This window comes from Galeopterus variegatus, unplaced genomic scaffold (assembly GCF_000696425.1).
Source record: "Galeopterus variegatus unplaced genomic scaffold, G_variegatus-3.0.2 Scaffold845, whole genome shotgun sequence".
Taxonomy (NCBI): domain Eukaryota; kingdom Metazoa; phylum Chordata; class Mammalia; order Dermoptera; family Cynocephalidae; genus Galeopterus; species Galeopterus variegatus.
In genome coordinates, this window is record NW_007726956.1 from 109,401 (window position 1) to 137,254 (window position 27,854).

General features: G+C 51.6%; 1 protein-coding gene across 1 annotated transcript; it reads left to right on the forward strand.

Annotated features, from left to right (window-relative positions):
- Window positions 1-6,289: 6,289 nt before the first annotated feature.
- NRXN2 (neurexin 2) lies at window positions 6,290-27,668 on the forward strand. Its single transcript, XM_008572869.1, has 5 exons — window positions 6,290-6,303; window positions 11,284-11,313; window positions 13,824-13,895; window positions 18,296-18,597; window positions 27,513-27,668. The coding sequence occupies exons 1-5, from the start codon at window positions 6,297-6,299 to the stop codon at window positions 27,657-27,659; spliced, it is 558 nt and encodes a 185-aa protein (XP_008571091.1). The 5' UTR covers window positions 6,290-6,296; the 3' UTR covers window positions 27,660-27,668.
- The last annotated feature ends 186 nt before the right edge of the window (window positions 27,669-27,854 follow it).

The following is a 27,854-nucleotide window of genomic DNA, read 5'->3' on the forward strand; positions in this document are numbered from 1 at the left end:
TTCTGGAGCCCTCAGGGAGGAACTCACCCTGGAGAGTGAGGGATTATCCCATTAAAGCACACAACTCACCAGCATTTAAAATATTTCAGATGGAAATCTCTCCAAAATATGTTACACACCTCTCTGTCTCCCTAAGCATAATATCTGGAATGTGATTTAACCTTTTCCTGATGACTCAGGGTGGTCGCGATTCCCCTTAAGCATTACACTAGATGGTCACAGTGGTTCCTTTATTGAGGTTTGTCCCTGCTTGAAATGATGGCTGACTGTAGTATTTTTGAGTTCTTATATTAGCTTTTTCTGATTTTTTCATCTCTGCCCTTAGGAGGAGTTGTCATGTAGCAACTGACAACTCTCTCTGTTGGTGTTCGTGAACTTAGAAATCAGCATTCCCGAACATGTTAGAATTGTGTGTAGTGACTAATTGAGTCACTGGTTAGAGCCTGAGAGGCTGTCCTATGAGAACATAACAGTTTTTAATGCCCAGGTGTTAGAGGTCTGTTTTGGCTGCTTAGAACTTTTTTCCCTTTTATGTTCTGGTCTTCATCACTGTCTTTGATAACAAATGTGCTGGAATCTTGAGTTCATGTTAGGCAAGGCAGACCATCTCTGTCCTCTGGTGGGGCAGTGGAGACCCATGTGTGTGAAAGTTGAGTATATGAGGTCACGTATGTCCTGACAGTTTCTGTGGGTAGACGTGGCTCCAGGCAGAATGGGATGGACTTCTCTAAGAGTGGTGCAGAGAGCAGCTGTTCTAAAACCCAGAGATGAGTTAGATACTCCCAAGTAAAGATGGCAGAATGATTAAGAGCATGGGCTGCCTGGGTTTGAATCCTGGCTTTGCTACTTGCTAGCTGTATGAACTTGAGCAATTGACTTACCCACATTGTTCTTCGATGTTCTACTCTGTAAAATGGAGTTGATAATGTTGTAAGGACCAAATGAATTAATACATGGAAATCCTTTACAATGTGCCAGGTACTATTCTAAGTGATCAATATGTGCTACAGTGGTTATTAACCCTGGTGGTCAGGGAAGGCTTCAAGGACAGGAAGACTTCCTGTCACTTAGAATACCTGAAACTGGATAATTTATAAGAAAATGAAATTTATTTCTTACAGTGTTGGAGGTTGAGAAATTCAAGGTTGAGGGAATAAATCTGGTGAGGGCCTTCTTCTTGGTAGGGACTCTGCAGAGCCCTGAGGCAGCACAGAGCACCATATGGTGAGGGGGCAAGAGTGGGTGCTAATGTGCTCACTTCGTCTCCTTATAAAGCTGCTAGTGCCACTCCTATAATAACCCATTAATCCATGAATGGATTAATCCATTCATGAGGGCAGAACCAATCACCTTTCAAAGGCCCTACCTTTCAAATACTATAGTTGGATTTCCCACCCTCTTAACACTATTACAATGGGTATCAAGCTTCAGCATGAGTTTTAGGGCACATTCAAATTATAGCAAGAGACTTGGCTAGATCTTGAAGGGTGACTGAGTGAGAGTTAGAGTCGTGGAAGGGAAAGGGCAGGGCTTTCCCTCCAGGTGGATAGTCTAAATGAGGACCTTAGGGGATGTGAGTTGAGTACGTCAGGGTGTGGTGAGGAAGCCAATTGGTTGTGCTTTGTGGGAGATAAAATCAGAACTGTAAATTAGTGATCACTAGAAGTCTTGACTTCTAGGCCAAGAATGTAGTCTACTGGAAGTTTTAAAGCCGGATAGATTTGGGTTCAAATTCTGACTCTCCCTAACCAGCAGTGTGACCTTGGACTAATTACTTCCACTCTCTGAGTCTTGGTTTCCTCATTTCGGAAAGACAGTAATTATAATATCATTGACAAGGTAATGGTGGTAGATGAATGAAACAGTGTGTGTAGAGAGCCAGGCACACTTTAAGTGCTCAGTATATGAGAAGTGTTATTTTATTATTCACTCAACAAACACAGGAATGCCTTTTTCTGAGTCAAGAACTGTGCAAGCAGCTGGATATAGAGAGATGAATTAGACATTGTCCTTGCTCTTGCATATTTCACAGGCCAGTCAGAAAGCCAACATGAAAACACAATTGTAATACTTATAGATTTGGTAAGTGAAATAGCAGTAGAATGTACATATCTAGAGCTGGCACAAAAGAGGATGATGAACTCTCCTATGTCCAGAACACAGATGGAAGTGTATGACCTGGGTCTTTTTATTATTATTATTATTATTATTATTTTATTTGTTTATTTTTTTTAAAAGATGACCGGTAAGGGGATCTTAACCCTTGACTTGGTGTTGTCAGCACCATGCTCTCCCAAGTGAGCCACGGGCCGGCCCTTGACCTGGGTCTTAAAGAGTCAACAGTTTCAGGCAGCTGTGGATGGAGAAGAGTGTTTCAAGCTCAGGGAGTCGTGTGTGCAGAAACATGGCATATTAGGGAAATTGGAAGAAGTTGGGTATGTCTGGAGCTTGGATTGTTGTGGGAAAGGAGGTTGTAGGGAGGCATGATCAATTTCAAGTGGACTTCCCTGAGAAGATTGAATTTTATTCTGTAGGTACTCAGAAACCTTGGAGTTTTTCAGCAGGATCATGATATGGTTGGACCACTTTGGCAGTTGTGGAGTATGAATTGCAGGTGAATAGACTGGATGTAGGGAGGGTCATCTTTTTTTTTTCCTTTTTGTCTTTTTTCGTGTCCGGCAACGGATCGCAACCCTCAGTGTCACGCCCGTACCGGACCGGGACCAGCCACGGGATCGCAACCCTCGGTGTTGCTCCCGCCCCTCGCTCAGCCAGTGAGCGGCCAGTCTGTATGTGGGATCCGAACCCTCGGCGGGAGCGCCACCGCGCTTCCCAAGTGGCGCACTATAGCAGTGTACCACCGGGCCGGCCCGGGAGGGTCATCTTAGAGGCTGATTAATGTTCCCAGGACAGGAACTGATGAGGCTTGGCCTGGGGGCAGTGCTGGTGGGGATGGAGGGAGGAAAAGGGCTTCTAGGAGTTTACTTTTGTGTTTTAGAAGGTGGAACCAATAGGACCTACCTTGTGATTAGTCAGAAAAGACAGCAAGGCTGCTCTCTCGGTGCCCAACCTGATCAGGGAATGCAGGTAGGAGGAGAGGGTTTGGGGTGGGAAGGGTTCTGAGGCCCACCTTGGACATGTTGAGGGTGAGAAGCCCATAAGATGCTTGGGGAGAGCCGCTCTGAAGGTGGGTGGGCACACAGGTTCAGAGCACAGGAGAGAGGATTGTACCAGAGCCACTGAAAAGTGCTGAGTGTGTGTGTTGATCACAGCAGTATTCAGTAAGGTGAACCCAGTACCTGTGCCCAGAGTGCCGGGCTGAGGGTGGGCTAAGAGACCAACCAGGAGGAGGCTATTGCAGGAGAGCAGGAGTGAGGGGTGAGGCTGTAGGCTGTGATGACCCTGGATTGCAGTGGACAAGGGCCAAGATGATTTTGTGCTCCTGGTTTGCTTCCTTTTCTGTACAGAGAAGATAGGTCCATCAACTCCATCAAGCTCCTTAGGGTTGCAATGAGGCTGACATGTGATGTCACATGTTGAGGGTCAACAAGGTGCCTGGCATGTGGTTAAATGGAATCTCTGGAGCTGGCAGTGTGGAGCATGTAGCAGGAGCTTAAGAAATGTTGGTTGAGGGCCGGCCCGGTAGCGCACTGCTATAGTGCACCGCTTGGGAAGTGCGGCGGCGCTCCCGCCGAGGGTTCGGATCCCACATACAGACCGGTTCCCGCTCACTGGCTGAGCGAGGCACAGGAGCAACGCCGAGGGCTGCGATCCCGTTGCCGGTACGGGGGCGACACTGAGGGTTGCGATCCGTTGCCGGACACGGAAAAAGACAAAAAAAAAAAGAAAGAAATGTTGGTTGAAAGTAGGCCTTTTGCTGAACACAGGGAGACACACTTGGTTGGGGGGTGGAGGTGATGATCATGACCTCAGTGATGGTGTTTGGATGTCAGAGAGCTGTCTGAGCAATCGTGAGGCAGACAGGTGGGGATGTACTCAGGGAAAAGGCTGGGGCTGCAAATACCAGTTTGGCCCTTAGCCACGAAAGTGAGACCGGAGAGAAGCAAGAGGAGTGTGGAGGGAAGGGGACCAAGTCTGGAGAGGCCTGTGATGGCAAGTGAGGGCAGAGGTGAATCAGCAGAAAGCAAAGCTCAGCAGAGGAGGAGAGGCCTGTTAGTCCCTAGGTGCTGCCTCTCAGAAGCCAGGAGCAAACCAAGCTTGGTCGTTTCACCTTCCTGAGCATAGCATGACGCACGTTTCTGGCAGTGGAAATACTTCTTGAAATATCTGCCATGTTGGATTATCTGGAAGTCACTGTGCCGACTTGTTTGCACAGGTGCTGGTGAGATGACTGTGCTGCTGACCAGAGCCTTAGCATGCTGGTGCCAAAGAAATCCAACACAGCAGTCCTCACAAGAGCCAAAGGGTTTTCCCAAGGGCCCCTTTCACTAGCCAGCTCTCCCTGTAAATGTAATGTGGTTCCATTTATTTAAGAAAATCATTGAATATGCTGCTTTTGGGGATGCGATATCAGGTAAAAGAAGTTCAGTGTTGTATAGAAGTGTGCAACACATGTAGACATGTAAAGGCTTGTGTGTATAGGTTTAGGAAATGGGAGATAGATACATACATACGTAGAAGGGAGATGTGTTCACTGTAGGGCGTGTGTCTTTAGCCACCGGAGGGAGTGTGGGTGGTGACAGTGAGTGTGTGCATCTAGTATTATGTATTAGATCACTCTGCAGGTATTCGTGTTTGCATTCAGCCTGTGTGTGTGTGTGTGTGTATGTATGTGTGTGTTTCTTATGGGGGCGGTATAAAGTGTGATAAATTACAGTGTTTGTTTTGGATTATAGCTACCCCTCCCCCCCAAGAGCAAATGAACAAATAACACAAAATGAAGTTGGAGGTAGGAGGAGACAGTGTAGCTGTGTGCATGTGTGTGTGCGTGTGTACTGAACAGCAGTTTGTGTGTATATGTGTGTATCCTGGGGCCCAAAATGAAGTTGGAGGTAGGAGGAGACAGTGTAGCTGTGTGCATGTGTGTGTGCGTGTGTACCGAACAGCAGTTTGTGTGTATATGTGTGTATCCTGGGGCCAACATGTGTGTGTATATTTTCCCATTGGGTTTGTGTATTTGTAGGTTGTGCTGTTTCTCTCTTCCCACCTGTTGCTTCATCTAAAGGCTCCCAGTAGGTGGGCATGTCACAAGTGTTTGGAACTGGGGGTGCCTGGGTTCTTTTACAAAGAAGACCAGAGCCCAGCCTGCTTGAGGGGTTGTAGCTTAGTTGGAGGAAATGCCTCCACCCTCCCTTCCTTCCATCTCCTCTTTTTCCTATTTGGTGAAACCCAGGGCCAGGCCCAGGCAGGCACCTACTAGGTGATCCAAAAGGGTGTGGCGTGATCTAGGGATGGGCCCAGTGTGGCCCATTGAATTCTGACCCCCTGCCACCCATGGAGGTGTCCATCCAGCCAAGGGGCCCTTTGCCTCACCCAGCTGGTAAGAAGGCCTTTATCCTCAAATCACAGAGCCAGAACCAGGAGGGCCTCAAAACTGTCTAATCCACCCTTCTCATTTTTGCAGAAGAAGGACTTGGGGCTCAGAAAGGTTAACTGACTGGGATGGATGTCACACAGCACTTGGTGGCAGAACTGTTTTCTGACTCCCTGTGCTGATGCCTTTTCTCCCCTGGGTGGGTTGGGGCTGCAGGGTGGTTGGGTTCAAAGGCTTCAGGAATGAGTTGTGTGATCACTGATTCCTAAGTACCTATGTGTGTCAGTGTGTCACTGAGAGGGATTGTGTCTCGGGTGAGCCCTGCAAGACAGTTGCTGGTGTAAGCATATCCCCATCTGTCTCAGAGATGAAATGGAATGCAGGGGAGGAGCCTGCCTAGGGGAGTCAGGAAGCCTGACTGCCACTCCTGGCCCTGCCTCCGATTCTCCATGTGACCTTGAGTGGTCTCTTCCCTGCCCTGGGCCTCAGTTTCCTGAAATGTAACATGAGGGTACGATATGTGTTAAGGGTCCTCTCAGCCCTCACACTGGCTGACTTTGGGTGTGGGGCACCTGACTCAGTGAGCAACTTTGTCTCTGTCTCATCCTCAGCAAAGCTGTTCCCTGAGATTTGGGCCTTCCAGGTTAGCTGACTCGTGTTTGGGCCTGGGTGGGCTCAGGGACCTTGGATCCCTCACTCCTCTTGGAACCCCTATCCATGGTACCCCTGCTAACAGCCCTCCTTTTCTTTTCTTTCTGCCTCTCCTTTTCTCTGAACCTCGCTGGCTGTAGAGGAGCACCCCATGGAAGGTGAGTGAAGCCTCTTGGTCACTGGGGTGGCGGATCTATTGCCATGGGGTGCTATGTGAGGGTGTGTTGTTAGCTGCCCAAGATCTCCCTCCTCTGCCTGTTTGGGACCCCTCTGGGGAAGGACATCTGGGGTCCTCTCTTGGCTGCCTTGGCCCTGCTCTCACCTGTTCCCTCTTTACTGGTTTGGTGGGGAGAACTGCCAGGTGAAGGGCAGGGCCTTCCATCTGCCCATTTTGCTCCACTCTGCCCATTGGCCTTTCTTCTCCCTTGCAGGAAAGGGAAAGGGGATCTCAGGGAAGAGATGGGGAGTGGGGGTGGATGTATAGGGCTGCCAGGATTCCGAATTACTAAAAGGGAGTGGGTAGACACCATTTTGTCCCAGCCTGCTTAGGAAGCTTAGAAAGGCCATGCTGTCAGGGGCAGGCTGCTGCCCCAGAAGCCTATGCTTGAGGTGGACCTGCTCTGGGACCTAGACTCTGCTGCAGGGCTCAGGCGGACTGCAGTGTGGTTGGAGTGCAGGAAGAGTCAGGGTCTGGGTCCCTGATGTGGGGTGGGAGCAGCCCCTATGCTCCACTTTGGCCAACACTTGTGGAATGCCCCTAACCCCTGCTCCAAGGGCTGGTAGATAGGGGTGGTCTACCTCTTCCTTCAGCCCAGTCCGAGGGCAAGGGTGGGGAACATGTCTCTCTTTGGGGTCTCTCTGTCCAATCTCTCTCAATCTTCTGTTCCTTTTGCCTTTTCTCTCTCTAGTTTTTGTCTTTATCTCTTTTTCTCCATGGCTCTGTCACTGATCCTCTTTCTGTGTCTGTCCTTCCCCAGGCTCTCTCTGGGTTTCTGTCACTCTCTGGATCTTTCCCTCCAGCTTTGGTTTTCCCTCTGTTTCTTTTCTTTCTCCAGGGTGGAATAAAATCAGGGAGAGGGAAGACTGGGTTGGGTGGTCCAGGCTTGCAGGCTGGGCTGACGATGAGCTCGCTCACATGGCCATCGTGGAGAAGGCAGCAGGGTGGGGTGTGTCCCCACCAGGGAGAGGTGGCATCCCCGTCGCCAAACCTGCCCTGTGCTCTCTTCTCCTGGGAAGGCAAGATTGGAAGGGATGCAGGCAGTCTAGGCTGGGAGATCCCTGGGCTTGGGCCCGCCAGGGAGGAGCAGAGGAGAGCGCCAAGGCTGCAGGAGTCCTGGGAAAGAGAGGCAGCCAGGGGCTCTTGGCCTGAGTGTGGGGCTGGAACCCATTTCTCCTTGTGTGTCCATGGTTTGGCTTGTCTCTCTTTCTGGGCATCTCTTCTTTGGGGAGGGTCCCAAAGTGCCTTGGTCCCAGCAGGCAGGCACATGAGTATGTATGTGTGTGTGTGTGTATGCGTGTGTGTGAGCACGTGTGCATTCATACAGCTCTGCTGGCCTGTTGTGTCTCTTTGTGCCTCTGCACATCTGGATATGTGTATGCTCGTGTACGCGTAATACAGTTTGTGTGAGTGTGGGGTGTGCCGTGCGCCTGCATCGTGTGTCTCTGTGGTATGGCCCACATTGAAGTGAGCCTCTGTCGGAGCAACAGCGTCTTTGTGTGTCTGCATCTGTGTTTGCATCTCTGTGTGTCAGTGTTTACCTCTGTGTCTGTGTGTGGAGAGAGAGCGTCTACGTGTCTGGGTGGACGCAGCCTGCTGAGGGCTGGAGATAAGATTTAGTGCTGATGTGACTTTTAGTTGCTCTTGATGTCATGTCTCCTCCGGAACAAAGGGAGAGATGGAGAGAGGAAGAGAGAGAAGGAAGAAAGGGTGGAAGAGAGAGGCTTGGGGGACGGAGGAGGGGCAGAGAGGCAGGAGTAAGGAGCAGGGGCAAGTGAAGAGGAGGAGGGGGGGGCAGAAGGAGATGAACAGGGAGGGGAACCCGCCAGCCAGGAGAGAGCCGGTGTGGGGAGAAGTGGTCTGGAGAAAGGAGGGGAGAGAAAAGGGAATAATAGACAGGGACAAGGAAGGAAACTGGGCTTTGGGGACCAATGGGGAACAAGGCCTGTGGATGCCACCCAGCCATTCTTTGGGGGGCACAGTGGTCTGCTGGTTTAGATGTGGCACCCACTGCATGTACCTGCATGTGGCTGTGCAGGGGTGTGTATCTGAGGCTGTGTGTGTGTGTGCACACCTAGGGGTGTGATCCATCTGTGTGTCTCTCTGTGCTGTGTCTGTGTGCCTGCTTGTGTGTCTCCTAATCTTGTCCCCTGTAATTGTCTTTCTTCTTTTGATGGTGGTCCTCTTTGGGGTTTTGGTAGGACAGTCAGGGAAAGAGACTGAAAGTGGGAAGGTGGGTTTGGCTGGTGGTGGTTTCACGGGTGTGGGCTGGGGCCTCCTCTGGGGCACTGTGCTCTGGACCCGGTAGTCCCCTTCAGGTCTCGAAGGAGCCCACTGTGCTTTCACTCTTCCCATCCCTGGACGCTGTGCCTGAGGCCTAGCATTCTCCAGGAACCCTGACATCGTGCTCCGCAGTCCCTGCCAAGCACCTCTTTTTTCCTTCTAGAAGGGAGAGGAGACCCAGAAGCAGCCAGATAAAGTGCCCTAGGAAAGGACCCTTGGCAATGCCATCCATCACTGCCAGCCTCTTCTCCAGCAGTGGGAGGAGGGGCTGATGCCACAGGTGGACGTGGGGAGGAGAATACCCCAGTGGGGTGGGGGGCCAGGACAAGGGAGCAGAAACTGCAGATGCGGGCAGACAGGGTTTAGGGAGGGAACTCTTGGGCCAGCTGGGGCTGAGCCAAGGGTAGACAGGAAGGGAACCGGCCTCCCCTTCACCAAGATGGCTGGTGCTGTCACGCCTGAGGGAGCTGAGCAGCTGGTTGCCGTGGTGACAGAGGGAGACTGCCGCATGCTAATGAGGCTGGCGAGGAGCTGGGCAGTGAAGGGTCTGAGGAGAGAGATGCTGCTCTCCCCCAGGCAGTAATCAGGCCTGCGGGGGACACAGGGTGGGTTCATGGGGCACCTGACTCCTGGGCAGGGGGCTGGCAGAGGCCTGGATTTCTGAGGGTAGGAGCCCCAGGTCAATGCTGCTCCCAACAGGAAGAGCTGATGAGGGTTTGAGGCTCTGGGCCTGGGTCCTTGATTTAGGGGCTTTGTAAGAAGATGCTGGTAGTTCTTGGGGAAAGACTTGGTGGCAGGATAGGGGGCCATTCAGAGCAAGGGATAAGAAGACTGTCCAAATGCTTGGGTCCCTACCTGTGTCGTGGATAAAAACCTGTGTCCTCCCAAGAGCTGTTGTGTCCTGAGGCTGCCCCCAGCAACCGTGGCCTCTTCCCCAATGGGCCTCAGATGCTGAGGTGGGAAGAAACCAACACTACCCCAGGGAGATGGGGAGAAGAGGGCAATGTGAACCATCTGGCCATACTTCCTCAAGGTCTGGGCTTTTGGCCCCTGGCCATGCCCTTCCTGGCCTCCCTGCTGCCTTTCCTCCTGGAACCCAGGCATCCTGGCCCTCATCTTCATCCCGGAGACACTTGTAGCTAACCTTGATGTTTCCGTTCTGGCTCCAGCTTTCTATCCCTAGGGTTGACATCTCATTGCCACAGCAACTGGGATGTTTCCAAGGGCAACAATGGCACTGCAGGGATGTTCCCTTCCCACCCGTTTGGCCAGACACCATGGGGGGAGGGCGAGTTTGGGGCTGACTGGTCATCTCAGGGATCCCTGGGGTCTCTGCCCAGCTATGGGGCCTAGTGCTGCCAGCCTCTCTTCGAGAGAGCTTTCCTTGGCTGTTGCCCTTTGGGGACTGGGGTACCAGGCCAATGGGCCAGATACTCTCCCACTATGGCTGAGGAGGGGTACCTCGGGTTAGGGCTGAGAAGGCTTTCTTAAGGTGCCAAAGTAATCCTGAATGGAAATCCCAGCTTATCTTGTTCTTAGTCTGTTTTCCATTTCCAAAATTCAGCTTTTGGGTCATCTCAGAGAGGTCCTGGCCAGAGAAAGGGGGTCCGTAGTGTGATGTGTGAATGAGGTGTTTTGACCTCTTAGAGAGCAGGGCCTCCTGCCCGTGGGTCTTGGCTGTCCTCTTTGGACCTTGCTGTCCGAGAGCTCTGACCCTAGTCTCCCAGTCCTCCTAGTGGAAGAATCCAAGCCCCCTCTCTGTGCTCCAGTGTGTCCCTGAAGTCTACCTTCTCCTACCCACTTCCTCTCCAGCTTTGTCCTCCTGAGCCCCAATTTCCTCTTAGAACCCAAGGGTGCAGGATCCCTACTAACCTATGGAAGATGTTGGGAGGGGGTAGCTGGGAGGATTAGGACTGGACAGGTGTCTTTCCAAACTCTGCTTTGGTGGGGAATTCCTTTCAGGCCCAGGCTCCTCATACCCCCCATCCTTCCCCGCTTCTCTGCCAGTGTCTTAGGGGTAACCGGGATTGGGGTTGTGGGGGGGTTGGAGGCCCACTTGCCCGCTCAGTCCCACGCTAACAGGACACTCTCTCTCTCTCCAGGTGGCTTTGATTTTTGTGTCGTGTTTTATTTTCTCCTCCATCTGAATCGTTTTTCTCGTTGACCGTTTTTTTTTCTCTCCGCCTCCCGGAAGAAAAAAAAAAAGAAAAAAAGAAAAAGGAAAAAGCAACCCTTCCAGCCTCATGCTTCTCCTCCTTTTCCTTTTTTTTTTCCGGCAAGAAGAATAAAAAGAAACCAAAATCTCCTCTCCCCCCTGCAGCGACTCCCTGCCCCCCTCCTTCCTGTGGTTCTGCCTGTGCCCCCTCGCCCCCTCTGATGCCCCCTTATCTCTCTTTCTCTCTTCCCCTTTCGTGCCCTCCACCCTCTGTTTCGGCATCGGGCCCCTTTCCTCAGCTCCTGGGCTGGGGGCTCTCCCCCGATGTCTGTCACAAGTTAAAAAGTGTTTTTAAATTGTGGCAGCAAAAGCTTTTTTCTCCCTTCTCTCTGGCTGAGTTTGATGACTCGTGTTTTCTTTGTTTCTTTCCCCTTTCCTTTCTTTTTTTCTTCTTTTTTTCTTTCTCTCCTTCACCTTTCCAAGGTCCGGCTCACCTGACGTTAAACAGCGAAGGTATGGTTTGAAGTTTTGGTTTGGTTTGGATTGGACTGGATTGCCCCCACCCTCACCTGGATTTTCTGTTCTTCTCCCTGTCCCTGCCCTTTCCCCACCTCTCCTCCACCTATCCTGCCTCCTTCCTTCCTTTCCTCTCCCCTTCCTCTGCCATTTCTGGATTTTATTTGGGGGGTGCCTGGGTGGGGGTGGGGGGTCATCCTGGTCTGTGCGCTCCCTTCTCCCTCACCGTCCCTGCCCTTTCCCCACCTCTCCTCCACCTATCCTGCCTCCTTCCTTCCTTTCCTCTCCCTTTCCTCTGCCATTTCTGGATTTTATTTGGGGGGTGCCTGGGTGGGGGTGGGGGGTCATCCTGGTCTGTGCGCTCCCTTCTCCCTCACTCACCCTGATCCACTCCATCGCCCTCATCTCACCTTGGTTTCTGACATCAAGAGATGTTTGAACTCCTGCCGTTGTCTCCAATCACCTTTTTGCGTTTTCCTGCTAGTGTATCTTGCTTTTTTTCTTTCCCATGGTGGTGTTTATTTCCTTCCACTCACTCATTCTTTCTTTTCTATAAACCCAAGAGAAAGAGGATTTTAGGCCTCATGTCCGCTAACCCTGCTGCTGTGGGATGTCCCCTTGAGCCACAGTGGGAGTGAAGGGGGGCAAGTAGGGGAACGGAGGTGTAGGATCCCTCCCTTTCCACAGTGCCCCTCATACGCCTTCATCCTCCCTTCTTTTGAGCATCTCTTACCCCTGTTTGGCAGATGAGGACGTTGAGGGCCAGAGAGATGAAGTGACTTGCTAGCGGTTACACAGCCTTGATTAGTGGTCCAGTTGGGACTAGTCCTTTAATTTTAGCTTCCATTTGACCAAGTATCTACCATCTTTAAAAGCCCTGATATTAAGCAAAACTGGAGACAGAACCCAGGAGTCCTGCCTGATCCCCTCCAACTCTGCCCCCCCCCCCCCGGCTTGCACTATCGTTGAATCTCTGAACTCAGAGATTTGGCCCTCCGGACCCCTAGGCACTGCTGCCCCTGTCCAGGTCAGCCCTCATCTTACATAGGGACAGAGTGGGATCCTTAGCCTGTAGGCAGGGGAGGCCTACAGGACCCCCCCCCCCCCAGGCTTGCACTATCGTTGAATCTCTGAACTCAGAGATTTGGCCCTCCGGACCCCTAGGCACTGCTGCCCCTGTCCAGGTCAGCCCTCATCTTACATAGGGACAGAGTGGGATCCTTAGCCTGTAGGCAGGGGAGGCCTACAGGACCAAGACTGGGCTGCGAGGGGAGACTCACACAGATCTGAAATTCAGGATGGATTGAGGTCTGAGGAGGTAGGGACCTGGGATTCTTGCAGGGATGTGAAGTTGTGGTAAGACTTGTGGGGAAAGAGGAAGTCCTGAGTGGGGAGTCAGCAGTAGAAGTCCTGGTTGGTTCACTCATCTCCTTCCAGCTTGGCAATGTCCAGTTCTGGTGCTGGCTGTGACTTACCTTGTCATAGAGGAAGGCCCAATTGAAGGACCCCAGAAAGCCCTCCCCCCGGAAAGTTCCACAGCTCAAGTGTTATTCTAGTTTTAGTTCTAGGGATTTGGGATTAGGGTTGGAGTAAGAGCCCAGATAGGGACTTTTCCCCTCCATCCCCGAGTTCCCCTCATCCTGAAGCCAGCTGGTGGATCTGACAATAGGGACAGGTCCTGGGAGCCAGCGGCTGAGTGCACACATTCACTGGCAGGGGTGGGTGGAGAGTTCAAGCTGGCCTGGAACCTAGAATGTGACATGTGCCTGCAGGGACCTTTGGGTGGAGGCATGTGTGTTGATGAACAGAGAGGTGGGGAGTGAGAAATAGGCTCCTGAGGAGGGGCTTCCCCACATCTGTGATGAGCTACAGCCAGTCCAGACCTCCCTTGGTGTGCACAGGCCTCTGTGGACACAGTGGAGGGACAAAGGAAGCCCCTGGCAAAGGAGAGGGCAAAGGCGACATGAAGAGCAGCCACTGTAGTGGGTAAAGGAGGTGCAGATGACGAGTGAGAGGATAGGCAAAGAACAGAAGAGGGGTTTGGGGAAGGAGAGCCTGTGCCAGGCTTTTGAACATGAACTCTGACCCAGCAGAATGGGGTGGAGAGTGAGCCTCATGGAGGAGGGGCCAGGAAGATGAACGAGAGATTGGAAGTGGGGCTCAAGGGCCTCCAGTTCTCAGGGCTGGCCTGGTCACCTGCCGTAGGGCAAAGGGGCTCCTGCACCGGCATAAGGCCTTTGCTCCTCCACCCAGTCTCCCTACCCTTGGTAAAGGGCGGGAATCAGTGTTCGTGAGTCTGATGGGGTCTGTGGGGCTGATGGTCCTTGGATTGTCAACCAGCTTCTACCCTAGGGGCCCTGAAGACAAATGAGTCCTGAGAGAAGCCCCTCCTCACCTCTTTCTCCAATTAGCACCTCCGCCCTGGAGAGGGCCCTCCAACACCTCACGGCTGGGGTGGGACTGGCTGATAGCCCCCTGTGCCTGACTCCCCAATTCTGCTTCTCCAGTAGGGTCCTTACTGTTCTCCGAGGGGGGGGCCGGGAGAGGAGGAGCCGGCGATGTGCACCAGCCGACAAAAGGTCAGTGACCCCACGGTCCCCAGAGAGCCCAGCCCTTACTCCACTGCAGGCTAACTGCGCTTCCTAGGGGGAAGCCAAGTCAACAGAGGGGCATCCCCTGTGCCCTCTCTGAGGCTTACAGGAACTGGTGGACCTGCATCCCCAGTGCCATTCCCAGAGCCCCATTTCCTGCCCTGGTGTGAAGGGCCACAAACCTCTGTTTCTTTCCCAGAGCCCGGTTGTCCTGACACCTCTTTCTAGAACATAAAGGTCTTTTTCCATGGCAGTTGTTCAGATCCATCCCTAGAAGGTTTCTGTTTCTATGGCAGAGTGACTGGGCAGCAGGGCAACCCCCCATTTAACCATCAAATTCTGGAAGACTGCTAGGTACCCAGCAACGGGATTCTGGCTGGGAGATGTGGCATCTGTCATCCATGTGTATCCTACATGTCACCTAAATGAGCCTTCACGACCCTTTGTGGTGGGGACCATTGCCCTCGTTTCACAGATGGGGAAACTGACACTGACCAAAGCCCCTGTGGCCAGTATGGGGCCCTTTAAGCCTGTGTTAGGGCTCTAGCTCCCCTTTCTGCACTGAGCCCGCCTTGCTTAGGAGAATCTCTTCCCAAGATTACAGGCCAGTTTAACAAAGAGGAGCTCCAGTGGGTGCCAAGCACTGGGGCTCTTGTGTCCCATTTCCACTCTTTAGTCCATGCTTTTCTGTCTGCCTGGATTTCCACCAACCCTGCCCCCGTCCCACAACTACTTGGAATCTCTTTTAGCTGACTCTTGAAAAAGCAGCCAGGCCATCTACCCTGGAAGTCTCCGTGAACGACCCAGGCTGACTTGGATACGTCCCAGTTTCCCTTTGTCGACACCTCCATTAGAAGGCTCATCACACTGTATCCTAACTGTCACTTCACCTGTTTGCATCCCCCACTAACCCGAGCTCCCTGAGCACTGGGATTGGGTATTTTCATGTGTCTACTCTGGTGCTCTACATAGCTGTTGGCACATACGTAGGTGTGTGCTCAGAAAATTTACTTTAAATGGATGAATGGTGTCTGTTCCTTAGGAGTGCGTTGATTTTCTAACAAATAACAATAAAGTGTGGTCCATGCAAAGTATATTAAAAGTGCACACTTTGTTCAGAGGAGTTAATGAATTCATTTATGGGGTGGGGGCAGCACACCAGAGAAAGTTACATGCCAGTACAAGAGTCCTTTATTTGTGCGATAGTTTACAGTTTAGGAAGCTGCACCCCAGCTGTCCTCTTTCTAAGAAGCCCACAGCGACCCGTGAGGTAGGCTGATGACTAGCTCCTTTTACCAGAGGAGAAAGCTGGGCCTTAGAGCTGTTGTGCCTTGGCCAAGGTCACAAAGCTGGTGGTGGAACCAGCACTAGTGCCCAGGTCTTCTTTCTCACATCACACTTCCTCTCCAGGGAGCAGTACAAGATGTTACTAGGCAGTAAGTGCCAAATGAGCAGAACAGACAGCTGTAGTGCTGGAGAGTGGGGAGGGGCTGCAGGGGGGCTGGAGACCTTCCCAGAGGAGGCCTTTGAGCCGGGCCTGGGAAGGAGGCAGCTGCTGTGTCCCTCATGGTACTTAGAAACCCAGGACCACAACAGCTAGTCTCTAGCCACGTTCAGCTTCACTGGGGACACTTGTAGGGCTACAGAACTCCAACTGTGGGAGGTAAACAAGTTTCGGCTCTTACTGGCCTTCTTGTGCCAGAGGCTACAGGGAACTGTGCTTGTTGTTCAAGGCTGCTGGGAGTTGTAGTTCCGGGTTTGGCCAGTAGAGCGAGGCTGGAGAGAGCGCCCCCTGGTGCTTCAGGGCTGTTCATCCCAGACCTGGTTCTTGCTGAGTGCCCTGAGCCACCCCACATCCTAATCCCAGTAGAGCCCCTAGAAATCCTGCCCTTCTTCCCCCACTCAGATCCTCTCTCTCTCCTTCTCACCTTTCTCGAGTTTTTTTCTCCACTCTTGCTCACCTCTTCTCTCTCTCTTCATAGTCTCTTAGGTTCCCTTTGGCTGCTCTGCACCTCTTCCCATCTCTGGGCCTACCCAGGTCTCTGGTGGTAAAGGGATTAGAGCCTATGTAGGCTCAGGCTCCAGAGTGGCTGGCTGTGCCTTCTCCCCGAAGAGTCAAGGAATGGTCTCCTTTCTCCACTTTGCCTTGGCAGCCACGGTCCAGTCCCAGACCCGCCTCTCTCCTTTCTTCTGGCCTCCTTTGTTCTGTCCCAATCACTTTCTCATGTGGTTGCCTTATTCTTTCCTTTCTTCCTATTTGACTCTCTTTCATGAAATTTTCTTTGACTGCAGTGAGGGTGAGGGAGTGGGAGGGGAGGCCTGGCTTCTGGGAGGGACTCGTACGTGTGGCAGATCCAAGGTCAAACACATTCCCTTTTCTGGTCCTTGAGCCCCTGGCTCTGCCAGAGCCTGGGCAGCAGGCCTGGTTGCTATGGCAACAGTAAGGCCCCAGAAAGCCTTGGCTTTCATTCCCTAGAGGTTCCCATCCCCTTTCCTTGCTGGCCCTCTTCCCATCTCCCTACCTGTCCCCTCAGGGCTTGCTCCTTTTCCTTGTCCATGTGGCTTTACTCGTCACCTCTTGCTCCCTCACAGCCCTGAGCTGGCTCCATCTCTCTTCTCTCCCTGCGATGCTCCATCTTTCTTCTTCTGTACCCCGCCTCCTTCTGCAGCACCATTCTTCCCCACCTCCCCCTTCTTGTCTGCTGGAGTCCTCACCTTTGCTTTCTGGCCCTCCCCACTGGCACCCTAAGTGGACAGAGGGAGGGATTCAGATGGTTCTGATGTTGCCCAGGCCCCCACCAGTCTTGCTGCCCTGTGGCCTCAGGAAGCTGGGCCTTGCCAGCTACAGTGAGTGCTGTGCCAGGCTCTAGGGCAGCAGCTGGTGCTTGGCATTCGGAGGCAGTGAGGACAGAGTCCATGGGCAGCCTGCCTGGAGGGAAAGAAGCAGGCTGTGTATGGAGGGGAGGGGATCAGCAGAGTCCCCCACCACAGACCCCGACCCCGTCTGCTGCTGCTGAGCCCTGCCCCCTGGAAAGGCAGGTGTCTCCTGGTGGTCCCCTGTGTGCCCTGGTGTTATGCCTGCTCTTTCCTGGGCCTTGGGAGTGTCTACCCAGAATCACCACACATCTCAGTCTGACGTAAAGACCCTCACAGATATGGTCTTGTTTTCCCCTTGTCTGCCCTGTGAGGTGGGTGGGTCCAGCCGTTGTGTCACCACAAGGAGAAGTGAGCCACTGTCAAAGTCCAGGTCCTCTAGTCACTTCCGACTCTGTGTCCGGTTCTCTTCCCTCTGCTTGTGCCAGCTTGTGCAGGTGTGGGGCCAAGACCCCAACTTCCTGGTAGCACTGAGTCATTGTCCTCTCACTTTTCACTTACAGAATGCTGACAATCACTATGACTCTCCCAGTAGTTTTTGCTTCTGCTTAAAAAGTGTTAGTGGTAGGGGCTCTGTGCTGAGTGTCTTTGTGCACACGGCACACATGCATATACACGAGCACACATGCACATACACGTACATACACGCACACCCATGCATGAGAGCCAGGCGTCTCCTTGCGCTGTCACCTCTGCCACCTGCCTGGCATGCCTAGGTTGCACACCCAGCACTCTGGGCCCTCTGAGGCTCTTTGCCTAGGGCCTGTCTGCCCTGTCCTTCTCAGGTTGGATTAGAAAGCTGATGGGGGGGCCAGTGGTGATAGCTGGCATGGGGGCCACCCATGTAAGCTCTGCCCAGGGGCCTCCTGCTACCTGGTGCATCCCCCTGTCACCTGCATTTCCTTCCCATGTGTCTTTCTGCCCTTCCCCACCCCACTGCTTCCCATTCTCCTCATCTGTTCACTGCTGCACAACAGGCCTCCTAGTCCCCATCCCATATGGTGAGGCCTTGAAATTGTCCCTGGGCACTGAGATGGCTGTCACTGGAGAGGGACAGGAGCGGGAGGTGAGCTGCACTCAGGAGATCCTTGGTGCCCCAGCCATGGGGGAGGATCTCCCAGGGAGAAGTCAGGTAGAGCCTCTTGTTCCTATTCCACTTCCCTTTGTTAAGGGGAGTGGCCAATGGGAGCGTTGGTGGGGAGGAGACAGGGAGGACCAGCCACTCTGCCTGGCCCTGTGGCAGCTTAATTGTCAGCTGTCAGTGTGAGAGCCACTTAGCAGCTTTCTGGTTTGGAAATGGACATGGGGGAAGTTGCCTTTTGACAGCAAAGATGTCAGGGTCCATAGAGAAGGGTTGACAGGCCAGGGGACGGGAAAGGGCCTAAAGCTTGGAGTTGGGACACAGGATTCCTGGTGCCCAGGACCTGCACGTGGTGTGCAGGAAGGGAAGAGGGAGGCCCTGGTGTATGCTACCTACTCAGCCTTCTCCCCTTTCCCCCAACCACGGCGTGCAGGCAAAGAGGAATTTGTGGCGACCTTCAAAGGCAATGAGTTCTTCTGCTATGACCTGTCACACAACCCAATCCAGAGCAGCACTGACGAGATCACGCTGGCCTTCCGCACCCTGCAGCGCAACGGGCTGATGCTGCACACGGGCAAGTCAGCTGACTACGTCAACCTGTCCCTCAAGTCTGGGGCCGTCTGGCTGGTCATCAACCTAGGCTCGGGTGCCTTCGAGGCCCTCGTGGAACCTGTCAATGGCAAGTTCAATGACAATGCCTGGCACGACGTCCGGGTCACCCGAAACCTGCGCCAGGTAGGGGGAGCAAGAAGAAGGCCGGGGTCAGCTGTATCTGGAGCAGAATGTGGGGGGAGGGAGAGCAGCCTGGGGTGTGAGGGTGGAGGGATCAGGGCCAAGCAGTGAGGTGTGGTCTGGAAAAGAGCAGGGCTGGGGGTTATAAGGGTCCTGGATTGTGGCTGCAGGGGCATGGCAGGCTTTGGGGACCAGGGAACTGAGCTAGGAGAAGGCTCCAGAGCTGCCTGTGGGCAGAAGCCTGAGGTCAGGGGGAGGCTGGCTCAGACTGGTGAGAACAGCTGGGGTTTCAGGGGTTGGGACTGAGAAATCAGGGGATCTGATGGGGGTGATTCAGGAGATAGGAGGAGTGAGCTATAGCCTGAATGGGTGGGGAGGGTGGGCTCTGGGGTGGGTGGGTTCCAGCAGGTGCGGGTGTCGCTGTAGTAGGGCAGTGAGGCACAAAGGAAAGCCTGAGTTGAACATGGCACAGGATGGGGCTGACCTCAGCTGAGGCTTTTCTAGGGCAGAGACAGGGATGGAGTCAGAGTGAGGTGCAGGTGCAGCAGGTGGGTGAGGTAGGGCAGCACCAGAGGTGCAGGACATGCCCTTCTCTTTCCTTCTTTCCCTTCAGAGGAGCCGGGCTCTTGTGTCAGCCCACTACTTGCTTTCTGCCTCCCTCTGGCTCCTAGGCTAGCCCAAGCAGGTACTCAGAGGAGGCCCTCCTGGGTCAACTCCTGCAGACAGACAGGACTCTTCCCTGCAGTGTTCTTTTAGCTCCTGCTCCCAAACTCCCCCACTGGACCAGTCCTCTTCGGAGTGGTCCTCTTCACCTCTCACAGGCCCAGGGTGGTCTGGCAGGTAAGCCCATCTCTCTGGACAGACTTTGCTTGATAAGAGCCCTCATAGCTTGTTTCTAGACCTGGGAAGTTGCCACCTCAAGCAGGGTCCCAACCTAACACTTCTTCACAAGCAGAAGAAGCCGTGTGTATCCTGCGGCAGCTCCTGTCTCCATCTTCTTTTTGTCTTTTTTTTTTTTTACTGACTGGTAACGGGATCGCAACCCTCGGTGTCGTGCCCGTACCGGGGACCGGCAACGGGATCGCAACCCTCAGTGTTGCGCCCGCACCGCGCTCAGCCAGTGAGCGGGAACCGGTCTCCACATGGGATCCGAACCCTCAGCGGGAGCGCCGCCACGCTCCCAAGCGGCGCACTCTCCAGTGCGCCACCGGGCCGGCCCCTGTCTCCACCTTCTAACCTCTCTCTGCTCACTCACCCGCTGGGTCCCAGGTGCCAGGACATTTGCTGGTCCTTCTTTCTCTTAGGTACACAATCTCATAGCTACTGGCAGGGAAGCTCTTCCAGCTCCATCTCTAGAGGTCAAAGTGCAACCAGGAGAGCCCAGCAGCCCTGCCCTTGGAGCTCCATCCTGCTGCCTGTGGCCATTCTTTCACTAGTTGTCTTCTCTGTGCCTCTTGGTTCTAGTCATGGGGCAGTGCTCCTTCCCTTGTCCCTTTGTCATCTTCATCATCCTCTTTCTCCTCCCCTTCCTCCCACTGAAAGGCTCAGCAGTGGGCTTGGGATTTGGACTGACCTCCCACTCTTCTTACCTGTTCTCATTTAACACCATTGAGTGATGATCTAATGGGGATTCCTCCTCATTTAATGCCGCCTCCCTTGCTGCGAGAATGCTCTCGCTAATCCTATGTCTCCTTCCCAAGCATGCCGCTACCTGGGGCTCCTACTGATGCCCCTTTTCTAAGTGCCCCCCACATTCCAGGGAGTGATATGCTTGGCAGAGTCACTCCTCCTCAATTCAGTGCCCCTCTTCATGTCTTATCATCCCCTTACCCAGAGGGCTGTCCTGTGTTGTCATCAACATCTGAGCACACCTAAGTGTGTCATGCATATTTGTGACACTTTCAGGGGCCACGCCACACATTTTATTTGGGGCCTGGGAGTTGCCTTTGGTGCTTCTTGCTTACTTGCTGTCCCTGGGACCAGTGCTTTCACCGGTGCTGCCTTTGGCAAGATGCTGCAAGCTCAGAGTCCCTTTCCACGCATCGTTTGGCCAAGAAATTTATGGTGCATCCATATTGGGCACAGGGGGAAAAAAAGACTTGGTCCCTGTCTTCCCAGGACTTCAGCTCTCTAGGAGACAGGGTGAGTCTGTTAAAAGTGAACAGAACAAGGCCATATAAGGGTCAAGTGTGCAGCAGAAACCTTAAACTTTCTAGAACTTGGGAGATACTCAAGAGGAGGGAGAGATCTGTGGCTAGGGGAGGTGGGAAAGCCGCATGGTGGAGGTGACACATGGTCTCAGCAGCACTGACTGTAGATAGTGGCCCATGGTCACTTCTTCCATAGGCTTGCAGAGTCACAGATCCAAATGCTTCCCCTGGATTGTTCTACCAGATGTCTTAGAGCAGAGGCAGGTCATTTGACCCAGAAGTAGGCTCTTAGGGCCACCCAGAGGTCTGCTTGAAGACTTGGATTGAGAGCCCTCTTTAAAAAGGCCTTCTGGGAGGATTTACTTGACTCCAGTCCATGCCCATAAATGTGGGGTGTAGGAACAGCACACAGGCAGCCGTCTCTTGGTCATCATGGCCATTGGGGGAAGGTCTACCCCAGGGCCATGCTCTGGATTCACTACCCTCTCTCAAGGCCCAGCCTATGGCCAAGTCCATCCTTGCCAGGCCTTTTGTGTGCCTATTTTTCAGGGATTCAAAGGGTAATTTATTGGGTCCTGTTGTCCCTAGAGCAGTGTTTCTCAATCACTCAATCACACTGTGCTTCCCAGAAGACATCTGGCAATGTCTGGAGGCATTTTGGGTTGTCATAATTTAGGGGCTGTTACTGGCATCTCATGGCCAGAGGCCAGGATGATGCTAAACATCCTATGGTTCACAGGACAGCCTTCACAACAGAGAATTATCCAGCCCCAAATGTCCATAGTGCCAATGTAGAGAAACCCTGCTCAAGCAAGTTTATACAGTGTCTAGGTGACATCCTGGGATTGGAATAATCCTTCTGTGATCTGAAGGGTGATGCTGGTTGGGGTGCTTTGAACCAATGTCCTGCCTCCCACAGGTTTTATGGGCCAGGAGCTAGGACAGGGAGTAATGTGGGAAATTACATCTGCCTTCAGCCTTACAGGGTAGATGGCCAGGATCTGAGAACACTGTGGCTTCCCTATTATTTTCCTCATGTGACTAGAATGGCCAGGGAGATGGTTTCCTGGGGAGGGCCTGCCCCAGAACCAGCACTGAGGGATCTCCCTTCCCTTTGCTTCTATAGCTGTGGGATAGGGTCAAAAGCCAGCTCCAAAGACTGGAAGGATGCAGAATTCCCCCACCCCCAATATTTTTCCCCAGCCTAGGTAATTATCCCCGGAGTCAGCTAGAGGCTCTTAGCACATAGCCATTAGGACCAGAGAGGGCCTGATGAAACAGCACCTTGAGCTCTCCTTCCTCTTCTTTTGAACTCAGCCCTTGTGGCCACTGTGACTGGTGATGCCTCTTGGGGGATCTCGGCAGGAAAAATTACCTCTGAGGATTCCCTTCAGGCCTATTTTTAGTACAAGGCCCACTCTCCTCCCATGCTCAGTATGCCTCCCATCACCGTACAAGCAGGGTGTGAAAACCCATTTTATCATTAGCCAGAACCAAATTTGGAATACAAGCTGGCTACCAGAATATCACATGTTATTTTCTCCTGCCCAGCTTGGATGATGCCTCTCCTCAGTGCAGGTACTTTCAGGAGCTCCCCTGGGGCCCTAACGATGGAGTTCCCAAGGTGGGGTCTTCCAAGCATAGAGTCCCCCAAGGATGGAGTCTCCTAGGACACAGTCCCTCAAGGATGGAGTTCCCAAGGATGGAATCCCCAAGGATAGAGTTCCCCAAGGATGCAATCCCCAAAGATGGATGGAGTCCCCCAAGGATGGAGTCCTCCAAGCATGGAGTCTCTCAAGGGTAGAGTCCTTCCGGTACGGGGGCGCTCAAGGGTGGAGTTCCTCAAGAATGGAGCCCCTCAAGGATGGAATCCCCATGGATCCACTCCCTCAAGAATGGAGTCCCCCAAGGATGGAGTCCTCCAAGCATGGAGTCTCTCAAGGGTAGAGTCCTTCAAGGATGGAGTCCCTCAAGGGTGGAGTTCCTCAAGAATGGAGCCCCTCAAGGATGGAATCCCCATGGATCCACTCCCTCAAGAATGGAGCCCCTCAAGGATGGAATCCCCATGGATGGATTCCTTCAAGAATGGAGTCTCCCAAGGATGTATTCCCCTAAGGACGGAGTCCATTAGGCATTTAGGGATCCTCTCCCCTCTTTCCTCCTCTCTCTGGCATGACACACGCCCTGTCTTAGGGCCTAACTGAACTTCTCTCCATTGATGCTGACTTTCCTAGCTCTTTTCTTTGTTCCCACAGACACCACCCATTTACCTTCCTTTCTGCCAGGTGAATTCCTAGAGCTGGGGTTTGAGTCAGACAGACTGGGCTTAAATCCCAGCTCTGCCACTAGTTGTTTGAATGACTTTAGGTTTGTTATAAACTTCTCTGGATTTCAGCTCCTCATTGGCAAAGTGAAAACGAGCCTTTTGATGACTAACTGAGGTAATGCCTTAAAGCACTGAGCACAGTGGCAGCATGATGTGAGCACTGAAGGGCTCCCTGCTGTCATTATCATTCATTGTGTTTTTTTCAACCCTTCAGGCCCAGCTTAAATGCCACCTTCTTCATAAAGCCTTCCTTGATCCATCCCCCAGCTGTGCTCCCTTCATGCTATGTTCTTCGAGCACTGGGAAACGCGCACTCTATCCTTCTCTTACATCTGCCTGTGTTGATGATATTTGTATTCATTCCTTAGGTCTACTTCTAGGTGGCAAACAAATTGAGTGCTTAATACCAGCAACTCTTGAGCATTTTTGTTGTTTTTCTAGTAGTTTTTCTGATTCATTTGGTCTCTTTCTTGAAGCTAATTGGTGAGGACCCATGTTCAAAAGTAGCAGATCTAATTACTTCATACAAACATTGAACTAACTCTGTCCTCCTGGAAAAAATGTAGATTTGCTTTACAACACCAGAAGAAAGCCTCTCTTGTTTGCTGCTCTGAGTTTTGTCAGGACTCTGTCCCTCTGTCCCAGCATTTCTCAGATTGAACTGTGACATCTCTCTTCCACTAGCCCCTGAATTCATGGATCTCATTTCTCTTTTGTATCTCACCTAATTTTTATAACAATTCTGTGAGGTGGCAGGTATAATTCCCATTTTTTTTCCTTTTTGTCTTTTTTACTGACCAGTAACGGGATCGCAACCCTCGGTGTTGCACCCGCACTGCGCTCAGCCAGTGAGCGGGAACTGGTCTCCATATGGGATCCGAACCCTCGGCGGGAGTGTCGCCGTGCTCCCAAGCGGCGCACTCTCCAGTGCGCCACCGGGCCGGCCCTATAATTCCCATTTTACTGAGTAGGAAACCAAGACTCAGAAGGTTGAAGAACTTGCTCAAGGTTATCCAGTCAGGAAGTGGTGGAATTGGAAGTCTGTCTGACTTCAAAGTCACTCAATTTCTCTGCTTCCAAGTGAGGGCCTGATTGTTGTCACTGGTGCAAAATGCAAAAGAGGCTGTAGTTCGTCTTATGGTTCTGCTATTCTTGAATATTCCCAAATTTTGAAACCATTTGAACATTCTGCTTGTATCCCTGAAAAACGGGTCCCTCTTATCTCTGAGTGGACTGGCTTCCTCTTTTCTTTGTCCTGAGCTTCTCTTGCTGAAGCTCCATAGAGACTGCCTTTATCCCAGATTTCTATGATTTGTGCATATAACTCCCTTCATGGCTTTCTTGAGGGGACTGGAGCTACACTCAGAGCTCAAGGTGGAGATGGGATATCATTTCGTCCAAAGGCCCTTGGCCATGCTAAGCTATCAATTGATGTGATGACTGACCTCTCGCCCTGTGACTGAAATCCTCTGTGCTGATCGTGCATTGTCCTTATTGTGTGCTGAAGCTCCATAGAGACTGCCTTTATCCCAGATTTCTATGATTTGTGCATATAACTCCCCTCATGGCTTTCTTGAGGGGACTGGAGCTACACTCAGAGCTCAAGGTGGAGATGGGATATCATTTCGTCCAAAGGCCCTCGGCCATGCTAAGCTATCAATTGATGTGATGACTGACTTCTCGCCCTGTGACTGAAATCCTCTGTGCTGATCGTGCATTGTCCTTATTGTGCTTCTAGGCTCCAGAGCTGTCTAGTTGTTTCTGTGCGTGGGACAAAGCCTTCATTGCTCATTTGTTAGTCTGATGCTTCAGCTCTCCATATCCTGCTGGGAAGGCCTGGGCTGCCATGTACCTGTTACCTGTGCTATGTCACAGGCCACCAGGAACGGGTTCCAGTGGAAGTAACGTTCTAGTATTTGACACCAATTGTCCCCTTAAGTATGATCATCGTGGCTTGGGTTCTGGAGCCTCAACCCCTAGGTCTAGAGGGGCCCCATCTCATCCACCCCAGCCCTCCTATTTTTCAGAGGAAGCCTGGATCTCTCGACAAATCAGTGGAAGGTCCAGACTTTGAACTCACATTTCTTCCCTTTCAGTCCTGGTTCTTAATTTGCTGTTCTACTTGTTTTTTAACAAAAAACCAAGTTGTTTCCATTTTTAGGGAAACTTCTCCATGAAAATGCAAAGCTTTCTTATTTTATTCTCCATAACCAGTTCTAATTCAAAAATAGTAGTAGTTGGGTTTTTACCTCTAATGCCTTCCCCCCCTGCCTTGTTCTACTAGTACAGTGATACCAGACAGCTCTTTTTGGGTGCAATTGGTTTAGCTGCCCTGAAGCTAATTGTTCCTTGTTCTGACTAGTTGGTCTCTTCATTTCATGACAGTCCTACTAGCCAGCAGTGCTAATCCTCTCATCATATGCTAACCCTCTTCTCCTATCACTGCACCTGCAATTAAACTCTTCTCCAGCTATGTAAACTGCTTCTGCATCACTAATAATTAATATTGGTTATTCAGCACTTCTTCTAGCTGCTAAATATTGAATTCTGTTATTTTTAATTATATGAGGCCCTTATTAATTATCTTACTAAATTAGTCTTGTGCCCACTGGTTATAAAAACTCTACAACTAATGGATCTGTCCCTAGAATACCTCTCTTTTTCAGAATCATACACTCGGGTGTACAGTTTAGTGTTTAATGTACATCGAGCAACCATGTCCCTCCATTTCTAATACTCTAAAGTAAAGTAGCCTCAGTCCCTTTGACATCTCCTCCCCAAAGACTAGGGTAATTTTGAAGGTGGTTGTTGCTGCTGTCTTTGGCAATGAGGAGAGAAAACAAACTTAGCACCACATGGGGGTGGGCACTTGAGAGACTGGGTTAGAAAGAGCTGGCTTGTAGCTTAGGGAGGAGGAAGTGATTTTAGAGGTAGGTGGGACTTCTATGTTCCTTTTTATGGGTGTAGGGTGAGTAAATTTCTGGCATTAGCTGTGGGGAGCAGAGGCTCAGGGGTGTATGAGTGTACATGGAAGGAGGCTGGGCTGCTGGGATAGCCTTATTAATTCCAGGGACTTGCAGGGGTGGTGGTGGTGGGCACTTGATGCTGGGAGGGATGGCTGCCCAGAGAATGGGAGTGGGGTGCCTGAAAAACCTGGAGAACTCTTTGGGAAATGTGGGCTCTGAAGAAGTCAAGGTGGACAGGCAGGAGGAGTCAACTATGGGTGGGAGAGCAAGTGGAGAGCTAGGAGGGTTTGGGATGATTAGATACAGTGTGAGCATGAGCCCTCTGCCAGCCCATGGAGGGCAAGGTTTCCTTTTCCCTGTTCTGGTGGCGACTCACTCTCTCTTCCTTCCTGAAGGATGAGGAGCAGGAAAAAAAAAATAAAAGAGGGAGGAGCTGTCCTTCCCCTCGATCCTCAACGACTCCCTCAGTCTATTTGCCTATCCTCCATCCCTAGGAAAAGCAGACACCCATATCCCTTCCTATGGTCCTTGGGAACCCTTTCCTTTGCCTCCAAATGAAATTGTCTCTCATTCTTGCTAGTCCTTTGATTCTCTAAGGGTGTTGCCCACTCTTCTCTCAGCCTGACAGCCAGCTGGCCATCACCAACCAGTTAATCCATTAACCTGACATGGCCACTGGTCAGCCAGTTGGCCAGCACCAGCTGGCTCTTTAGTCCATTCTCTGGAAAGCCATCTGGTTGACCAGTTACCCAACAAACCCATCAGTCCATTACCTGAGTCAATAGCCCATCCCTCCTCATACCCCTTGTCCCCTCCCTTCCTTCCCCTTGACTCCCTAACATTTCAGCTGATAGGACTTACTAATACTGCATAATTGGGTCTGCTTCTTAATCCCCTGCCTTCCCTCTCTCACCCTCTGTTGGAAAACCCGTTGCCGACTCTGTGTGTGTTACTAACACGCTTATAGCCCAGGGGACCCAGGGATGGGCAGGGACAGGTGGGGCAAGGTATGAGTGACAAACCGAACTAACCTTTCTGTCTCATCTGCGGAATGTTGGCCATCTTTAAGTCTTTGCTTTCTTGGTCCAGTTCTTTTGTTGTTTTTTTCTCTACTAACCAAGATCTCTAACTGTTCCCCTTCTCTGCAGACGGCTCTTCCGGGAGGGGCTGGTGGGGAAGAGGAATCCAGAGGAGGGGTGGGGGAATGACTGGGAGAAGAAGGGATTTAATTTTTTTTGTTTTATTTCTCCCTCCCATTATAATTTAATTTTCTTTAAACAAAATACTTCCGTTGAACCTAAGGTGGGAGGGTTTGAACAAACAACCAAATATATATGGATATATATTTTTCCTCCTTCCTTGAGTTTCACAGTTGGTCATTTTCTTTTTCTTTTCTTTTCGTTCTGTTCTTTTGTTGTTGTCTTTGTTGTTTTCTTTAACACCCCCCTCCCACTTCCCCCCATATCTCCGGTGAAGCACGCAGGGATTGGACACGCTATGGTAAACAAACTGCATTATCTGGTAGATATCACTCTAATTGTCTTACCGTTTGGTTTGCCGTGGGTTTTTTTAACTGTTCGATTCTCCCTCTTTTGTTTCCTCTCCCTGTTTGGTTTTGGTTGATTTGCTCTTCCAATTGTTTTTTTTTTTTTTTTTTTTGCGTCCTGGACAATCTTTAGATTTTGCTTCTCTTTCTTTTAGTTTTCCTCTTTCTCTTTTCTTTCTTTTTTGGTCCAAAGTCAAACCCAAAAGACACATGAAAATTTTTTTTTTTTTTTTTTTTTTTTTTTGCGTCCTGGACAATCTTTAGATTTTGCT

Coding starts and splice junctions, on each gene's coding strand:
- NRXN2 (XM_008572869.1), top strand. Junction 11,314..13,823: donor CCTGACGTTAAACAGCGAAG/GTATGGTTTGAA, acceptor CTGCTTCTCCAG/TAGGGTCCTTACTGTTCTCC. Junction 18,598..27,512: donor TCACCCGAAACCTGCGCCAG/GTAGGGGGAGCA, acceptor TCTCCGGTGAAG/CACGCAGGGATTGGACACGC.